General features: G+C 44.6%; 1 protein-coding gene across 1 annotated transcript; it reads right to left on the bottom strand.

Moving 5' to 3' along the window:
• Positions 1 to 833: 833 nt before the first annotated feature.
• LOC146062895 (uncharacterized) lies at positions 834 to 4,509 on the bottom strand. Its single transcript, XM_083174901.1, has 3 exons — positions 4,255 to 4,509; positions 3,472 to 4,150; positions 834 to 1,035 (listed from the first exon to the last, which is right to left on the bottom strand). Exons 1-3 carry the CDS (start codon positions 4,507 to 4,509, stop codon positions 980 to 982), a joined length of 990 nt encoding a protein of 329 aa, XP_083031027.1. The 3' UTR covers positions 834 to 979.
• Between the last annotated feature and the right edge of the window lie 14,027 nt (positions 4,510 to 18,536).

Below are 18,536 nucleotides of genomic sequence, written 5' to 3' on the forward strand. Positions count from 1 at the left end.
CTCCTTCCTTTCCCCCTCAGTCACGAGAGGGGTGTAATGGTGTCCTCAGCATCCTGCCTACGCAGATAGAAGAGGAGGGACTGCACAAGAGTTAAACAGCAAAAGAACAGTGAGTCTTTTATTATACATGTTTATAACACATTTTAGATTTTTTTATATTAATTTAGACACTTTTTAAATAATGGGCTGGGTTTAATAATAGCAGCATGCGATGCCATGTGCGCTCCCACGGGCATCGCATCACACAGTAAAAAAAGTATGTGCTGCACATACTTTTTGTACAGCTTTCAGATCGCATTGCACACACATTGCATGCATGCTGTGCAATGTGATCTAGCACATAACGTATGCGATTCTCGCAGTGTGTATGGGCACCTTTAGTGCCTGCAACATTTTGCAGAAACAGCACTGAGATGGTGTATGCATACATGTACATGCACCCGAGATCCTCCATAGGATCGCATGTTGCATACGCTCCCACAACAGTAGTTTGCAGGAATCTATGACCTGCAAACTTCCTTTGTTCTAGGGAATAGGATTGCCACCTAGCAACAGCTGGTGGGTTAGGGTGGCAAGCCTCCCGAATGCGCAGAAAGGTAAAGTGAAAATAATTTTTCACTTACCTTTCCCCTGCTCTAGGGAGCGGGTCCGGGTGCCGGGCGCGCGCGCGCACGCTGGTCACGTGCACGCTCGCGCTCTCCTGAGCCCGGGATCCCGCCCCCTAGCTTTAGTTTTTTCGGAAGGTCGCCGATGGCAATCCCAATTAGAACATCTGGATGGAACACCTTAGTCAAACTATTAGGGAATAATGACAAAGAGAATTAGGTGCAACGAAGGATTTTACTGAACATAATCACGTAAGTGAAACAAGAACTAGTAAGGACTAACTAGGACCAGCAATACGGTCTATAGAAGGTAGAGTCCAATAAGAAGGACCAAGTGGTCGACTTGAAACTGTGGGCGGATGAGCCAGACGGATCTACTTGTTCTCCTTAGCTGGTTGTGCCTGCGGCTTCTTCTGGCCTTTTGGTGCGCCTGGAAGGGCAGAAGAGAATTACAGGATTATAGAATTGAGTTAGAGTAACCAACGGACCTAGCAAGGTCTAGGGTGGGTTGGGTGGGAGCTGTTGCTAGGTGGCAATCCTATTCCCTAGAACAAAGGAAGTTTGCAGGTCATAGATTCCTGCAAACTACTGTTTGTTCGTCGGGAGGCTTGCCACCTAGCAACAGCTGGTGGGTAGACTACCACATACCTGGTGGTTGCTCTAATGAACTCGATCCTTTGAGGATCAGTGGGTCTCCAGTAGTGTTTTACAAACGTATGGCTGGATGACCAACGGGCAGCTTGCATTATCGATTGCAGAGGTAAGCCCTTGGCTGCAGCGGAAGTTACGGCTGGGCCCCTAATTGAATGACATTTGAAGGTTGATGTGTCTATTCCGGCCAGGTTCATTGCGGCTACTATCCATCCACGGATAGTAGATGGTCTAGCAGGACGGAAGGGTTTCCGGCATGTAATGAATAACTGGGAATGGACGCCTCGAATCGGGGATGTCATTTGGAGGTAATGTGTCAAGCATGTAACTAGACACAGGTCCTCATCTGAATGGTCTTTCAGTATGTCAAACTCTACCAGCGGGTTGCTTAGAGAGCTGGTTTTTGTGTGACCCTTTAGGATTATGTGAAAGCCTAATGGGGTTTGGGTCTGACATGTGTATGAGGCTGAGTTCAGCGCCTCTCGCAGCAAAGGCTAAGGCTAGTAGGGATGCTAGCTTTCTGGATAACATACCCATATCCGATGTAGAGCCTATAGAGGCTAGGAATTGTAAAAATGGTTCGGTGTCCCATGTGCTAGAGTAGCGGGGACCACATGGTCTGGAGAGGAAAGCTCCCTTCAGAAGACGTAGATAGAGCTTGTTCTCTGTAAGACCGGGGACCAATAATGCTAAGGCCGAGCCGTAAGAGCGTATGGTAGTAGATGCCAGGCCAGCTTCGAACTTAGCTGCTAAGAAGTCTAAGGCTAAGTTGAGGGTATTGGAAGAGAGGGCTTGAGACCGAGTAGCTACCCATGTACTGTATTCGTTAATGATAGCTCGGTATCTGGCCCTAGTTCTGGGTCTCAGAGAGGCATTGATTAGAGTTACTGATGCCGAAGATAAGTTGGCGTTTGCTAATAGCCTGTTCAGGTACGAAACTGCCGTCCTGTTGTCTAAGCAGATCTGTACCGAAATCCCTTGAGATTGGGGAGGAATGAGGGAGTGTAGTGCTAGTTTGGCCGCCCTCAGCTCTAATAGATTTATGTGGAACCTGGTTTCCTGGGTGGACCAAACTCCCCTTATTGCTTTGTTCTGTGTGCATGCCCCCCAACCCGTCAGGGAAGCGTCTGAGGAAATTATTATGTTTGGTATTGGGTCCAATAGAGGTCTGGGTGTTGGTAAGGGAAGAATTTTCCAGTTCTCTATTTCTGTTCGAACTGGGGGGGGTTAATTGGATTTTCTCTCTCCAGGAAAATCCCTTCCTGAGTAGGTTACCTAGGAGGAATTGGGAAAATCTGCATAGGAGAGGGACTTGCAGAAATCCGGGACCCAGAGCTCTCATTTTCCCTATGAGTTTCGCTAAGTCCCTCATCGACAGCTGGCGATGGAGGGTACGAGAAATTACTGTCTGTACTTCCGTCCATTTCTCTGGTGGGACTGATATCGAGAAGGAAGTGGAGTCTATTAGGAATCCCAGGAATATTATTGACTGACATGGGACCAGGATTGATTTGGGGTAGTTTATGGTGAAGCCCAAATCTAGGAGAAGGGTCGTGGTTAGATCCCGTTGTGAGAGGAGAGTTTCTCTGTCTGGGTGAACTACAAGTAGATCGTCCAGATATATTAGGCAACGGATGCCCTTCTGACGGAGGTGAGACACTACCGCCTTCATCAGACGAGTAAAAGTGTACGGTGCGTTCGACAGCCCGAAGACCATCACCGTCCATTGATATAGTGTGTCCTTCCAGAAGAATCTTAGGAATCTTCTGTGGTTTTTGCAGACCCGTATCGAATGGAAGGCTTCTTTGAAGTCTACCTTGATACAGTAGTCGTTTTGGGAAAGTAGGAATGGGACTTCTGGTAAGCCCTCCATCCTGAATGTGCGTCTTCTTATGAAGCGATTGAGGTTTTTTACATTCAGGACGGGTCTGTAAGTGCCATCTGTTTTTCTTATAGGGAAAAGGTGACTGATCCAACCTTTTTTGGTTTTGTCCGCTAATTCTATCTTGCCCTGGGATAGTGCTATGGACAACACTTCGTCTAGCAGTGGGCTGCAATTCCTTGTACAGGGAAATGCTTGGCGCGGAAAATGGATAAGAGGTAGGGATAGCCCTTTCTCTATAATTTTCATAATCCACTTGTCTGTGGAGATTGTTTTCCAAACTGTTACAGCTTGTGAGAGGCCAAGGTGGGGGGTTATGTGTACGGGACTTACCATAACCTGTATCTCTCCTTGAGGGGTTCCTGTTGTAGGACGTTCCACCTCTCGTGGGTCTTGTCCTGTAGGAGCCTCCTCTCGATCCTCTGGTGGCGCCACTGTAGTCTCGGGCCGAACCACTGGCTGACGCAGCTCGACCCTCTTGGGAAAAGGGTCTTCTGGAGGATTGGGGGCCTTTGAGATCTGAGAAGGATCTACGGGCTTTGTATCTTATCTTAACCTCATTAATGAAGTCTGGACCGAACAGGTCTCCATCTGCCAGGTTGGGTACCTCCACGGGCTTAGGTGCGAGGTTAGTTAAACCCGCCTTTGTGAGCCAGCGTACTCTGCGGGTATTTGATATATAATCAAAAGTTTGGCCAATCATTAAAGTGGCTCTGCTAATGGCCTTAAGGAGGGCGTTCTTAGATGCTATTAGGGAATCTAGAGAACCCCCACATTCTCCCTCTTTTTCTGCCTTATCGAGGACAAAGAGTAGGGGACCAGCTGCATCTGCCACTTTCAGCTGTATTTTCCTTAATAGCTTATCATTAGCGTCACTTTGGGTTTTTTCCCCTATTAGTGAGCTGAGTGCCGGGTCGATTTCGGGAGCAAATAGGGCTGGTATATCTGGTATGCCTGTATGGCTTCTTAGAACCATTTCATCCTCTTTTACCAGAGCAGTTCTGAATGCTAACTGGGCAAAATTATAATACCCGGGAAAGAGACGTATTCTCCCGTACGGGCGTCTCTGTGAGAAACATTGTCTGTATGTTTCTTTTTTGTGGTGTGTTTCCTCACCTTTTTCTGAGGAAACACTGAGGGAGACTGTTGCTGACCACCAGGTGTCTCCCTCTCAGACTGGGAGCTGTCCCTGCTCCCCTCAGAGCTGACAGGGACTGTGCACTTTTTTCTCTTAATAATAATATTATCTTCTGAGGAGGAACTGTCCTCAGACAGTTGTTGCCTCCTCTTTCTAGGCATTTTTGCCCACTTGCTGACAGATGGGGACTTGTACAGTGTGTCTGTTGCTGAGACAGACACAGAGTCCTCCATCTCTGTCACGCTGAAGAAAAAACTAAAGCTAGGGGGCGGGATCCCGGGCTCAGGAGAGCGCGAGCGTGCACGTGACCAGCGTGCGCGCGCCCGGCGCGTGCACGCGCCCGGCACCCGGACCCGCTCCCTAGAGCAGGGGAAAGGTAAGTAAAAAATTATTTTCACTTTACCTTTCTGCGCATTCGGGAGGCTTGCCACCCTAACCCACCAGCTGTTGCTAGGTGGCAAGCCTCCCGACGAACAAATTGGGCTGCAGCTTGTTGCAATGGCAATGTGGAAGGGCGCAAAATGTATGGTTTGCAGGAGGGCGCCGGACACCCTAGCACCGGCCCTGCGTCCAGGCCAGGAGATTTTTTACTATTTAGGTTCTGTAATCTATTTTTGACTATTTCCTCACTCAAACATACAGTTTGGGAGCAATCAAGAGCGGAGCATTTAATCTGTGGGAGATCTTCTGAAGATTCTCCCTTGTAAATGCAAAAAATTCATTGAATAATTCCGCTTTCTCTTTTCCTTCTTTTTGAGTGGGCCAATATTTTCATTCCTTAACCATTTCCCCGGTTTATATACTGTAACTGTAGATTTTTTTGGGATTAGATTTGCTATCTGTGGCTATTTTATGGGTACTCTTTACTTAGAAGGGCGCCCACGATTTTGATCGTGGGCATCGTTAGTAAAAAATCTCGGGCATCTCGGGCATTGAATGCACTAAAAAATCGGGTGCGATCAACCGACGAGATGCCCGAGATTTCCCATAGGGAACAATGTTAAATGTCTCAATTGACCCAATTTTCCTGTTCAATGCCTCAATTGACCCGATTTTTCCATAGGAAACAATGTTAAATGGGCCACAGAGGCCAAATAGGCACCCTGAAGTGTATAATGGCCACCCGAATTGTTAACGCCACCCCACGATCAACGTCAACCCGATGCGTGGCGAGCGCAGCGAGCCCGCGAGGGGCGGCGGTACGCGTCCTACGACCTTTTCATACCCCCACTATCCACGTCGGCGTGGAGTTGAGAATAGAAAGTGTGGCGAGCGCAGCGAGCCACCGCGCCCGAAGCGTGGCGAGCGCAGCGAGCCCCGCGAGGGTACGCGGACAGCTGTGAAGCCCGCGAGGGGACGCGGATACCTGTGGCCCATTTAACATTGTTTCCTATGGAAAAATTGGGTCAATTGAGGCATTGAACAGGAAAATCGGGTCAATTGAGACATTTAACATTGTTCCCTATGGGAAATCTCGGGCATCTCGTCTGTCGCATCGCACCTGATTTTTTAGTGCATTCAATGCCCGAGATGGCCGAGATGGGCGCCCTTCTAAGTAAAGAGTACCATTTTATGTTCAGTCTCAAATTTAGCCTTCTTGATTGTATTTTTACATTTCTTATTACATTCTTTATATGTGGCAAATTATTTGGGTGTCCCATCTTGCTTAAACACTTTGTATGCCCTCCTTTTTTTTTGCCATTTCAAATTTGACTTTGCTGTTAAGCCACATCAGTTTCCTTTTAACATTTGTTATTTTATTTACCATAGGAATACATTTATCAGTGCCCTCCTCCAGCCTTTTTTTTTTAGTTTGCCGCCTTTTAGTAGTACCCATACCTCTAAATCACTTGATCCAATTCCTGATAAAAAAAAAAAGCAAAACAAAGTTATCAAACACTGATAGAAAGGAAGAAGGTGAAGGATAGAAGGTGCTAAATAAATAAGTAGATTCTGATTGGTCACTCATAGCAAGATCTCATGTGAAATAGAATTCCCATCTTAGTAATTTCTCTGTGTTACCATTTATTACTTCCTATATAAAAGTTATGATAAGGCTGTTTACAGGTATCATAGAAAGCTGGATGTCCTAATTTATAAAACAACACTGATGTAGAAGAACCATCAACAAAGCTAATGGTTACAGACCAATGTAAAATCTATGAAAGAGTCAACATGTCCTCTAAGGAGGACAGAGGATGGCTTTGAGAAGGACAATTGGACTTTGCCAGAGTATAACTGTAGATAGATCCCATGTACTATATGCATTAGTGGCAGATCATTCTCGAATGACCATGTGGACAGTTAAAACTACAAATCCCATGCACAAAATCATTAAGCGACAATGGTGAGCTCACTACCAGTATCCACCAGTGCTCAGATCTCCCGGCCTTCAAACTGCACCAGCACACAGAACAGGGTTTACTCCGCTCGGGATACCCCCCGCAGCAGCCATACTGACCATTGGCCAATCTGCCTTGCCGCAGTGCACTACATCAGCTCTCCCTGTTTTGGGCAGTCCCGCCGCACATGACCGGCTTGCCACATTTGAAGCACACCATGGAAGGTGGAGCCTTTGGTTTAAGGACAGGGACCTGATTTCTGGCCATTGGTACTGACACAAATCCTGACCTGGATTTATTCAGCTTTCACATTGTCAGGTGCCGCTCAATCACCACTGCCAGCTCCTCAAATGTCTGGGGGTCCATCTGAAGGGCCCACTGCTGTACTGAGCAATCTAACACCTGCATAGCCTGGTCCAGTGCGACTATCTCCACAATCCTCACTGCAGAGTTTTTATCCGGCTGCAACCAGGCCCTTGCCAGCCGGGCTAGTTTGGCCAGCTGAACCCTGGGAGGCTCAGAGCCCTCCAACCACTAGTCATGGTATCCTGTGCTTTGCTAGGGCCTGTCACTCCAATCCTCTCAAGTATAGCCTTCTTAAGGACAGGATAGGAACGTGCCTCAGCCAGAGTCCTATCCACACACGCTCACTGTGCCTCCCCTGTTAAACAGAAAATAAATATATATGGGAGCACTAATTATCATAAAAAATGCACATTTATTAAAAACATTAAAAAACAAAAAATATATAAGAACACAATATGATTACTAATATTCAGCAGCGGATCCTGTTAAACACATAAATGTTCTATAGATTTTAAAAAGTTTTCAAGTCCCAAAAGTGAATTTATTGATAATTAAATAATCAGCAGTTCATTCTATTTAACCCCCTCAGATGCTATGCTCCACCTCCAATATTAAGTGTCCATAAGTGTATATGTTAGATAAGCAGAATATAAATGTATCAAACTGCAGTACTAAAAAGGAAGCTGTATGGAATAGCCGCTCCATAGCCGATAGAAGAAACACAGCATATAAAAGCAGTAGATGTCCAGCATTACACATTGTGATAAATGGACAGCCAAAAGTACCTTTAACTCTGCTGTATTGAATCTCCTAGGACTCGCGGAAATTGGGGGGAAAAAAATTGTCCATTTAAACACAGGTAGTTCACCCACATTTCTCTGCTGGATATAGTGCCCCTCTGAAATGGATCCTTACTCGCATTCTCCACCGATTGTGACAAGGATCACATACACGGGGATTTAAATGAAGACATTGTTCTATATATTATAATGCAGGTCACAGCATAGCTGATTAATTCCAAAGGGCAAGCATAGTTACAGGCAGTAGTTTACAGATAATCCCAGCATAAACAGAATCTTGCAAATGCTCCACTGGTCCCTACCATAGCCCACACCCCGGCCTATCGCTTGGGCAGCTAATCCACCAACAAGAGCAACAGCACTCTCCCCTGGAAACCCTTATAACAGGAAATCACAGGTGCTGCTGATAGCAATCCGACTTCTGCTACCGCTCTATATGTGTGTCACTCCAAACGACATAGCTTTCACAGGGTAAAATATTCTTTATTGAAGTAACGTTTCAATACATAAATCGTATGGTCATGTAGCCTGATGATGATGATACGATTTATATATTGAAACATTGTTTCAATAAAGAACATTTTTACCCTTTGAATGGTAGATCGTTTGGCGTGCCGCACATATAGATGTCTACATTTACTTATCCATGAAGGCAACTACACAGTAGCTAATTTGGAGGCTGTGCCGGGCATATGTATACACATATACTGTTACATAGTTACATAGTAGGTAAGGCTGAAAAAAGACTTGCGTCCATCTAGTTCAACCTGGTATAGATATCCATTGCGGATTTGATAGGTTCTGATATTTTACAGACAGATTATACATCTTATTTGTACCCATGGATGTTTTTATCCAGTAAATGTTTGTCCAACTTTGCCTTGAACGCATTTAATGAGCCAGCCGTTACCACCTCTCTGGGAAGAGAGTTCCAGAGTTTGACTGTTCTGACCGTAAAGAAATTCTTTCTACTAGCTGAATGAAATCTTTTTTCTTCTAATCTATACTCATGCCCTCGCGTCCTAGATTCCTTTCTAGTAGAAAAGAGGGTGTGTGACAGTTCCTTATATTGGCCCTTGATATACTTGTACATGTTGAGCATGTCCCCCCTTAAACGTCTCTTTTCTAATGTAAATAGTCCCAAATTGCTTAATCTCTCCCCGTAGCTTAAATTCTCCATTCCCCTAATAAGCTTTGTTGCTCGCCTTTGGACTTTTTCTAATTCTATGATGTCCTTTTTATAGTGTGGGGCCCAGAACTGTACTCCGTACTCTAGGTGAGGTCTCACCAATGCTTTATATAGTGGCATAATTACCCTTGAGTCCCTAGTTTCCATTCCCCTCTTAATACACGCCAGAATTTTGTTGGCCTTTTTTGTAGCTACATTACAATGGGCACTACATCCCAGTTTGCTGTTGAAGTCGTATTGCATCCTCTCCGCATACTATGACCTCCATTTTCCTCTGCACATTTATGTAAAGAGTGTACAGCGCAGTCATACTAATACACATAGAATCATACGCCACAATCACAAATAGTAAAATATAGTTATATAGTATTAAGGATAATACACAATTTCCCCTGTATCTGTGTAACCAGTCCCTCACTCGCAGTTCTCTGGTGTTTCTTTGAAAAGTGCACCATATACCATTCATAAGTTATGGACATTACATATAATAATCTAGAGATAGAGCCGGCTCCATCCCGCCGCCTCCCCCAGTGCCCCCCATATCCCTGAAGTGGAGATGGGGAGGGACTCACAGCGGCACCGTCCAGAAACTGGGACGCCAAAAAGGGATGGAGCGCCTTTGCGCCGGCGATCACCAGCGCAGGCATGCTGGTGATCCCCGGGCAAGAACTAGAGGCGCTCCATCTGTATACATTGCCACAAGGAAGGGCTAACTGCAGAAATCCAGTTGAAACCAGATGCACAGCAGGGACACCTGGACATGATGACGAAGCATTTAACAAAGATCCAGCTGTGCATCCTTACTGTACCAAAAAGGAGAGGTGAAACCTGACCTCTTGACCAATGAAGAACTTTATTGTACCCCTTTGTCTGGACCCTTTATATTGCTGTGCAGACTAGGGACAGTTTACTTGACTGTGAACAGAACTTTGAATACAGATCCCTGGTCCGGGTGGCACCTGCGAGTGAGAGACAGTAACTGTACCTTTTGTATTGTTGTATATGTTGCTGATTGATCCTACATTTGTTTTTCCCCTTCTCAATAATTGTTGTTAAGCCTTATATAAGGATTTGTATACTGTGTGATATCGTTATATTGTTACCCCTTTTTGTCCATTAGGGACTAAATACATACAGTGAAGGACTTTATACTCTTACGGCAAATTTATATCAAGTCGTGTGTAATTTGTTTGCAATAAGTGTTATGCTGTGTACACACGGTCCGATTTCCTTTCCGATATAGTCAACATCGGATCGGCATCGGATGCAGATCGCAAGGGTTTTAACCCTTGCAATCCCGATCCGATCCCAATGCGCGTTCACGTATCGGAAGCCAGAAAGTCTTGGCTGCCTTGTCTATATAGTGCAGATCTGCACTATATAGTCAAGATAGGATGCAAATCGGATGTGCCTTAAGATCCTATCCACGATCCTACCTGATCAGATCGTGGATAGGATCTTAAGGCACATCTAACGTGTGTACACACCATTAGCGTTTCCAAGAATGATACCTGGTACATTGAGAGTGTTAATGAGTACTTTGTACTGATAAGGATACCGCAGTAAGGGTATCGGTGTAGCGTGAGAGACGCTGATAAGGTACACTACATGGTGCTACGCATTAGTACACCCGTACTTAGGAATAAAGGGTAACAGTTTACGGACACATTAATTATATATATATATATATATATATATATATATATATATATATATATATATATATATATATATAGCAGGTGGCACTCGGAGGCTTCAAATATAAGGGTCTTCATTGTTTCTACATTTCAGGGTCTCTGCGTCTTTTATCAGGATATCGTCATACATTGAAATAGGGTGTCACTAACTACAAATCACCTGAGAAAACTTCACTAAATCAAGATTATATATATATATATATATATATATATATATATATATATATATATATGCGAAAAAAGGAATGGGAGGAGGTCGCCTCCTGACGAAGTCCAGCGTGACGAAACGCGTTGAGGGTGTTCCTGTCGTACGTGAACCGGTGGTCTGATCCTGCGGTGAAGCCTAGCAGATATCCACGCTGCATCACAAAGCTTCTTATACCGACTCTGGAGAAACCGGCTGTACCGAAATCCTTTGGACGTTGGTGACGATTATGCTGTTTTATTTGAACCTATGTGTACGTGAGCTTTTATGATTTAGTAAAAATTGTTATATTTTATACTCACTGGCGCGCCTCCTCCCATTCCTTTTTTCGCATGTATCTAAATGTTTGAGGTTGGAGATAGCCTCTACCGTGGAGGAAAGGCTGCGCTACACGAAGGAGTATCTACAAGATTGACCATTCACTATAAATTAATGACTGAGCGCTCTTCAGATTATTGGTTGTATATATATATATATATATATATATATATATGTATATATATATATATATATATATATATATATATATATATATATATATATATATATATATATATATAATCACATACATAAAAGCACAAACAATACTGGAGGATACACAAAAGTTACAAAATATTTACAGAATAATAGCGAACATCAGGTTTAATTATGTATTACTAATGCTGCTTTCCCACTGCCAAGCCGTTTAAAGAACCGGTATTTTTAAACGTTATTTAAAATGGTATTAGCTTTCACATTGCAGTAGATTACCGTTTTAAATACCGTTTAAGTACCATTCACATCACAGTGAAACCGTTTAATCCCCTCGTGTTCCCTGGCATCTGTCCTGCCCACCGTGTCCCCCCCCCGTACCTGCCAGCTTTTACCCTCGTTTCCCCCCCCCCCCCCCGTCTCCCCTGGTACCTGGCAGCAATCCATCCGGGCAGCGGGGCAGTGCAGTAGGCAGCGGCATGCCAGGGCTCCTAGTCGGCAGGTCCCCCACTGATGCAGGAGTATGATTCAGGCGGAGGCTGCAGCTGGTGCACAGACAGCGGGTGCACTGGGGATCCTGGCAGTTCCGTGCTCAGGAGGACAAAGCGGAGGAAGGTCCATTAGGAGATTGTCATTTCATCGGCGGGGGTCCCTGCCGCGAATAGGGGAGTATTCAATGATTTATTTCTCCATGTGCAGCGAATCCTGTTTAGGATTCGCTGCACATTCGCAGGGTTCTGGAGGGCTGCAGCATTCGCTGCCAGCCCTCCCCGTCACCCTATTCAATGCTGCAGGAGCTCGCTGCCCCTGCTGGCGAATTTTAACCCCTGCGGCAAATGCCGCAGGGATCCAGGGGACGGTGGCAGGCAGGGAGATATAAGCCTCCCTGCCTGCCCCAGAATTTTTGTTGGGGAGAAGGAGGGCTTAAGGGGACACAGGAAGAGCCCTCCGAGAGCTGGCAGGGGACTGGGATAGTAGCCGCTGCACTCACTGGTCCCGATCCTGCATATGTAATGATCGGGACCAGAGTGCAGTGAATATATGAATATTAATGAGCGGCTCCCAGCCCACTGCTGGCGAATGTGTAAAAAAAAAAAAAAATAAAATATATATTCATGTGCTCCAATAAAAATAGCATGCCCCTTCACAGAAAAAAAAAATCAGATTTTTTTACTCTAAAAAAACAAAAAAATTAAAAACCTTATTTTAAAAGATCACATTCCAGTTCACCTAAAAAAGATGACAAATGCAAAAACGGTGAAACAAATTAAAAGTGGATACATACGAATTGCAATATAATAAAGATTCACAAAATAGTGACAGTTTGGAGCACATTAAGTGCAACATGCTTCAATCACTCACAAGTTTTGATACCAGCAATATTGATATTTCATCTTTCCAGGTGCTGGACTCGGCGGGACACGAGATCTCAGCTGGGGCCTTGTTTCCTCCATCACCTGGGCTCCATATTCAGAAGGGTAGCTAAGGTCCACCCTAGAGCAGATCATCCATCTTTATTCTTATACATTTCATGCAGTTATCGCTAAAGCTGGCTTTATATGACCCATATCATTTGCATGGTGCTATATAGGAAAGGAACATGTTGTACCTAGAATCACACTTTTGTTCTGAGTCAGGATAGCCTCAACTTTAGCAGGTACAATCACTTCATTTAGTCTTTGGTGATCTATGAAGAACCAGGTATTATAATCTTTCTATCTTTCTTGGGTACTAGCATAACACTTGCTGCCAAGGATTGCATGGAGGCACTTTCTAGGTCTACTTCTCCCCCATATATGAAGATGTGTGCTATATGACAGGGATGCTATGCACCCCTATAATTTTAGGCATTGCTATCTAAAAGACAGCCGGAGGATACTCAGGCCGTACAAAGGAACAGTACAGGGAGACAAAACTTAACATTACAATATATCAATAACAAAAATAGAGTACAGGTAAAAGGAGCGCCACAGTTCAATACACATTACAGCTTAAATATAAGTAATGAGGACTTGATCAACGTACTACTAGAGGCTGGTGGCCAAAGATGGAGAGGAGTATGTGGACAAAGATGGTTGCTGAATGTTTGAGTATGGGAGAGCTGTGAATGAAATGTGAAGAGAAGAGGTCCCTGCTCTGAGGAGTTTACAATCTAGTAGGAAGGGGAGACAGAGAGATTACATGAGTTGCAAGCAAGTGGGAGGTAGCTTGATAGTAGGATGTAAGCAGGCAGAGATGGTTAAGGCAGGAGGCAGGGGGTCAAAGGATCAGCCTCAGGACTAGGTTATGCAGCGGAAGGGTACGCCTTGATGAATAGGTGAATTTTCAGTGCCCGTTTGAACCATCACAAAGTTGGGGAGAGTCTAATGGAGCGAAGGAGTGCGTTCTACTGAAGGGGTGCAGCATGGGCAAAGTCCTGAACTCTAGCGTGGAAAGCAGTGATCAGGGTGGCGAGAGACGCCAGTCGTCGGCCTACCGTAGAGGCAGGGAGGGTGTATGAATGGAAAGGAGGTTGGAGATATATGGCGCAATGGAATTAGAGATGGCCCTGTATGCGAGTGTGAGGTGTTTGAAGAGGATTCTGTAGGGGATGGGAGCCAGTTCAGATTTTGTTGAAGGGGAGTGGCAGAAGTGTAAGATAAGCCTGGCTGCAGAGTTAAGGACAGATTGGAGAGGAACCAGTTGGGAGCGAGCGAGGCCAGTGAAGAGAACATTGCAGTAGTTGAGCCGCGAGATAACCAGTGAGTGGATGATAACTTTAGCTGCACTCTGGGAGAAAAAAGGCCTGATGCGAGCAATGTTGCATAACTGGAACCGACAAGAATGGGCCAGAGCTTGGATGTGGGGCGCAAAGGAGAGGGAGGAGTCAAGAGTGACACCCAGGCAGAGGAGTTGGGTAACAGGGGAGATGGTAGTGTTGTTAACAGTGAGAGATATTAGTAGGGGTGTAAATCTAGGTGGGGGAAAGATAAGGAGTTCAGTTTTGTCCATATTGAGGTTCAGAGAGCGCTCAGACATCCAGGAGGAGGAGGAGATGGTGGAGAGGCAGTTGGAAACCTGAGAGAGAGAGCAGTGGGGGCAGATCTGTATACATTGCCACAAGGAAGGGCTAACTGCAGAAATCCAGTTGAAACCAGATGCACAGCAGGGACACCTGGACATGATGACGAAGCATTTAACAAAGATCCAGCTGTGCATCCTTACTGTACCAAAAAGGAGAGGTGAAACCTGACCTCTTGACCAATGAAGAACTTTATTGTACCCCTTTGTCTGGACCCTTTATATTGCTGTGCAGACTAGGGACAGTTTACTTGACTGTGAACAGAACTTTGAATACAGATCCCTGGTCCGGGTGGCACCTGCGAGTGAGAGACAGTAACTGTACCTTTTGTATTGTTGTATATGTTGCTGATTGATCCTACATTTGTTTTTCCCCTTCTCAATAATTGTTGTTAAGCCTTATATAAGGATTTGTATACTGTGTGATATCGTTATATTGTTACCCCTTTTTGTCCATTAGGGACTAAATACATACAGTGAAGGACTTTATACTCTTACGGCAAATTTATATCAAGTCGTGTGTAATTTGTTTGCAATAAGTGTTATGCTGTGTACACACGGTCCGATTTCCTTTCCGATATAGTCAACATCGGATCGGCATCGGATGCAGATCGCAAGGGTTTTAACCCTTGCAATCCCGATCCGATCCCAATGCGCGTTCACGTATCGGAAGCCAGAAAGTCTTGGCTGCCTTGTCTATATAGTGCAGATCTGCACTATATAGTCAAGATAGGATGCAAATCGGATGTGCCTTAAGATCCTATCCACGATCCTACCTGATCAGATCGTGGATAGGATCTTAAGGCACATCTAACGTGTGTACACACCATTAGCGTTTCCAAGAATGATACCTGGTACATTGAGAGTGTTAATGAGTACTTTGTACTGATAAGGATACCGCAGTAAGGGTATCGGTGTAGCGTGAGAGACGCTGATAAGGTACACTACATGGTGCTACGCATTAGTACACCCGTACTTAGGAATAAAGGGTAACAGTTTACGGACACATTAATTATATATATATATATATATATATATATATATATATATATATATATATATATATATATATAGCAGGTGGCACTCGGAGGCTTCAAATATAAGGGTCTTCATTGTTTCTACATTTCAGGGTCTCTGCGTCTTTTATCAGGATATCGTCATACATTGAAATAGGGTGTCACTAACTACAAATCACCTGAGAAAACTTCACTAAATCAAGATTATATATATATATATATATATATATATATATATATATGCGAAAAAAGGAATGGGAGGAGGTCGCCTCCTGACGAAGTCCAGCGTGACGAAACGCGTTGAGGGTGTTCCTGTCGTACGTGAACCGGTGGTCTGATCCTGCGGTGAAGCCTAGCAGATATCCACGCTGCATCACAAAGCTTCTTATACCGACTCTGGAGAAACCGGCTGTACCGAAATCCTTTGGACGTTGGTGACGATTATGCTGTTTTATTTGAACCTATGTGTACGTGAGCTTTTATGATTTAGTAAAAATTGTTATATTTTATACTCACTGGCGCGCCTCCTCCCATTCCTTTTTTCGCATGTATCTAAATGTTTGAGGTTGGAGATAGCCTCTACCGTGGAGGAAAGGCTGCGCTACACGAAGGAGTATCTACAAGATTGACCATTCACTATAAATTAATGACTGAGCGCTCTTCAGATTATTGGTTGTATATATATATATATATATATATATGTATATATATATATATATATATATATATATATATATATATATATATATAATCACATACATAAAAGCACAAACAATACTGGAGGATACACAAAAGTTACAAAATATTTACAGAATAATAGCGAACATCAGGTTTAATTATGTATTACTAATGCTGCTTTCCCACTGCCAAGCCGTTTAAAGAACCGGTATTTTTAAACGTTATTTAAAATGGTATTAGCTTTCACATTGCAGTAGATTACCGTTTTAAATACCGTTTAAGTACCATTCACATCACAGTGAAACCGTTTAATCCCCTCGTGTTCCCTGGCATCTGTCCTGCCCACCGTGTCCCCCCCCCGTACCTGCCAGCTTTTACCCTCGTTTCCCCCCCCCCCCGTCTCCCCTGGTACCTGGCAGCAATCCATCCGGGCAGCGGGGCAGTGCAGTAGGCAGCGGCATGCCAGGGCTCCTAGTCGGCAGGTCCCCCACTGATGCAGGAGTATGATTCAGGCGGAGGCTGCAGCTGGTGCACAGACAGCGGGTGCACTGGGGATCCTGGCAGTTCCGTGCTCAGGAGGACAAAGCGGAGGAAGGTCCATTAGGAGATTGTCATTTCATCGGCGGGGGTCCCTGCCGCGAATAGGGGAGTATTCAATGATTTATTTCTCCATGTGCAGCGAATCCTGTTTAGGATTCGCTGCACATTCGCAGGGTTCTGGAGGGCTGCAGCATTCGCTGCCAGCCCTCCCCGTCACCCTATTCAATGCTGCAGGAGCTCGCTGCCCCTGCTGGCGAATTTTAACCCCTGCGGCAAATGCCGCAGGGATCCAGGGGACGGTGGCAGGCAGGGAGATATAAGCCTCCCTGCCTGCCCCAGAATTTTTGTTGGGGAGAAGGAGGGCTTAAGGGGACACAGGAAGAGCCCTCCGAGAGCTGGCAGGGGACTGGGATAGTAGCCGCTGCACTCACTGGTCCCGATCCTGCATATGTAATGATCGGGACCAGAGTGCAGTGAATATATGAATATTAATGAGCGGCTCCCAGCCCACTGCTGGCGAATGTGTAAAAAAAAAAAAAAATAAAATATATATTCATGTGCTCCAATAAAAATAGCATGCCCCTTCACAGAAAAAAAAAATCAGATTTTTTTACTCTAAAAAAACAAAAAAATTAAAAACCTTATTTTAAAAGATCACATTCCAGTTCACCTAAAAAAGATGACAAATGCAAAAACGGTGAAACAAATTAAAAGTGGATACATACGAATTGCAATATAATAAAGATTCACAAAATAGTGACAGTTTGGAGCACATTAAGTGCAACATGCTTCAATCACTCACAAGTTTTGATACCAGCAATATTGATATTTCATCTTTCCAGGTGCTGGACTCGGCGGGACACGAGATCTCAGCTGGGGCCTTGTTTCCTCCATCACCTGGGCTCCATATTCAGAAGGGTAGCTAAGGTCCACCCTAGAGCAGATCATCCATCTTTATTCTTATACATTTCATGCAGTTATCGCTAAAGCTGGCTTTATATGACCCATATCATTTGCATGGTGCTATATAGGAAAGGAACATGTTGTACCTAGAATCACACTTTTGTTCTGAGTCAGGATAGCCTCAACTTTAGCAGGTACAATCACTTCATTTAGTCTTTGGTGATCTATGAAGAACCAGGTATTATAATCTTTCTATCTTTCTTGGGTACTAGCATAACACTTGCTGCCAAGGATTGCATGGAGGCACTTTCTAGGTCTACTTCTCCCCCATATATGAAGATGTGTGCTATATGACAGGGATGCTATGCACCCCTATAATTTTAGGCATTGCTATCTAAAAGACAGCCGGAGGATACTCAGGCCGTACAAAGGAACAGTACAGGGAGACAAAACTTAACATTACAATATATCAATAACAAAAATAGAGTACAGGTAAAAGGAGCGCCACAGTTCAATACACATTACAGCTTAAATATAAGTAATGAGGACTTGATCAACGTACTACTAGAGGCTGGTGGCCAAAGATGGAGAGGAGTATGTGGACAAAGATGGTTGCTGAATGTTTGAGTATGGGAGAGCTGTGAATGAAATGTGAAGAGAAGAGGTCCCTGCTCTGAGGAGTTTACAATCTAGTAGGAAGGGGAGACAGAGAGATTACATGAGTTGCAAGCAAGTGGGAGGTAGCTTGATAGTAGGATGTAAGCAGGCAGAGATGGTTAAGGCAGGAGGCAGGGGGTCAAAGGATCAGCCTCAGGACTAGGTTATGCAGCGGAAGGGTACGCCTTGATGAATAGGTGAATTTTCAGTGCCCGTTTGAACCATCACAAAGTTGGGGAGAGTCTAATGGAGCGAAGGAGTGCGTTCTACTGAAGGGGTGCAGCATGGGCAAAGTCCTGAACTCTAGCGTGGAAAGCAGTGATCAGGGTGGCGAGAGACGCCAGTCGTCGGCCTACCGTAGAGGCAGGGAGGGTGTATGAATGGAAAGGAGGTTGG

Source organism: Crinia signifera, chromosome 3, assembly GCF_055691185.1.
Source record: "Crinia signifera chromosome 3, ASM5569118v1, whole genome shotgun sequence".
NCBI lineage: Eukaryota > Metazoa > Chordata > Amphibia > Anura > Myobatrachidae > Crinia > Crinia signifera.

Bases quoted from the DNA above. Each gene is read 5' to 3' on its own strand.
- LOC146062895 (XM_083174901.1), bottom strand. From the start codon at position 4,509: ATGGAGGACTCTGTGTCTGTCTCAGCAACAGACACACTGTACAAGTCC. The intron at 4,151-4,254 runs GTGAGGAAACAC...AATTTTGCCCAG, and splicing joins CAGTGTTTCCTCAGAAAAAG to TTAGCATTCAGAACTGCTCT. The intron at 1,036-3,471 runs GTAAGTCCCGTA...CTGCCCTTCCAG, and splicing joins AAGGAGAGATACAGGTTATG to GCGCACCAAAAGGCCAGAAG.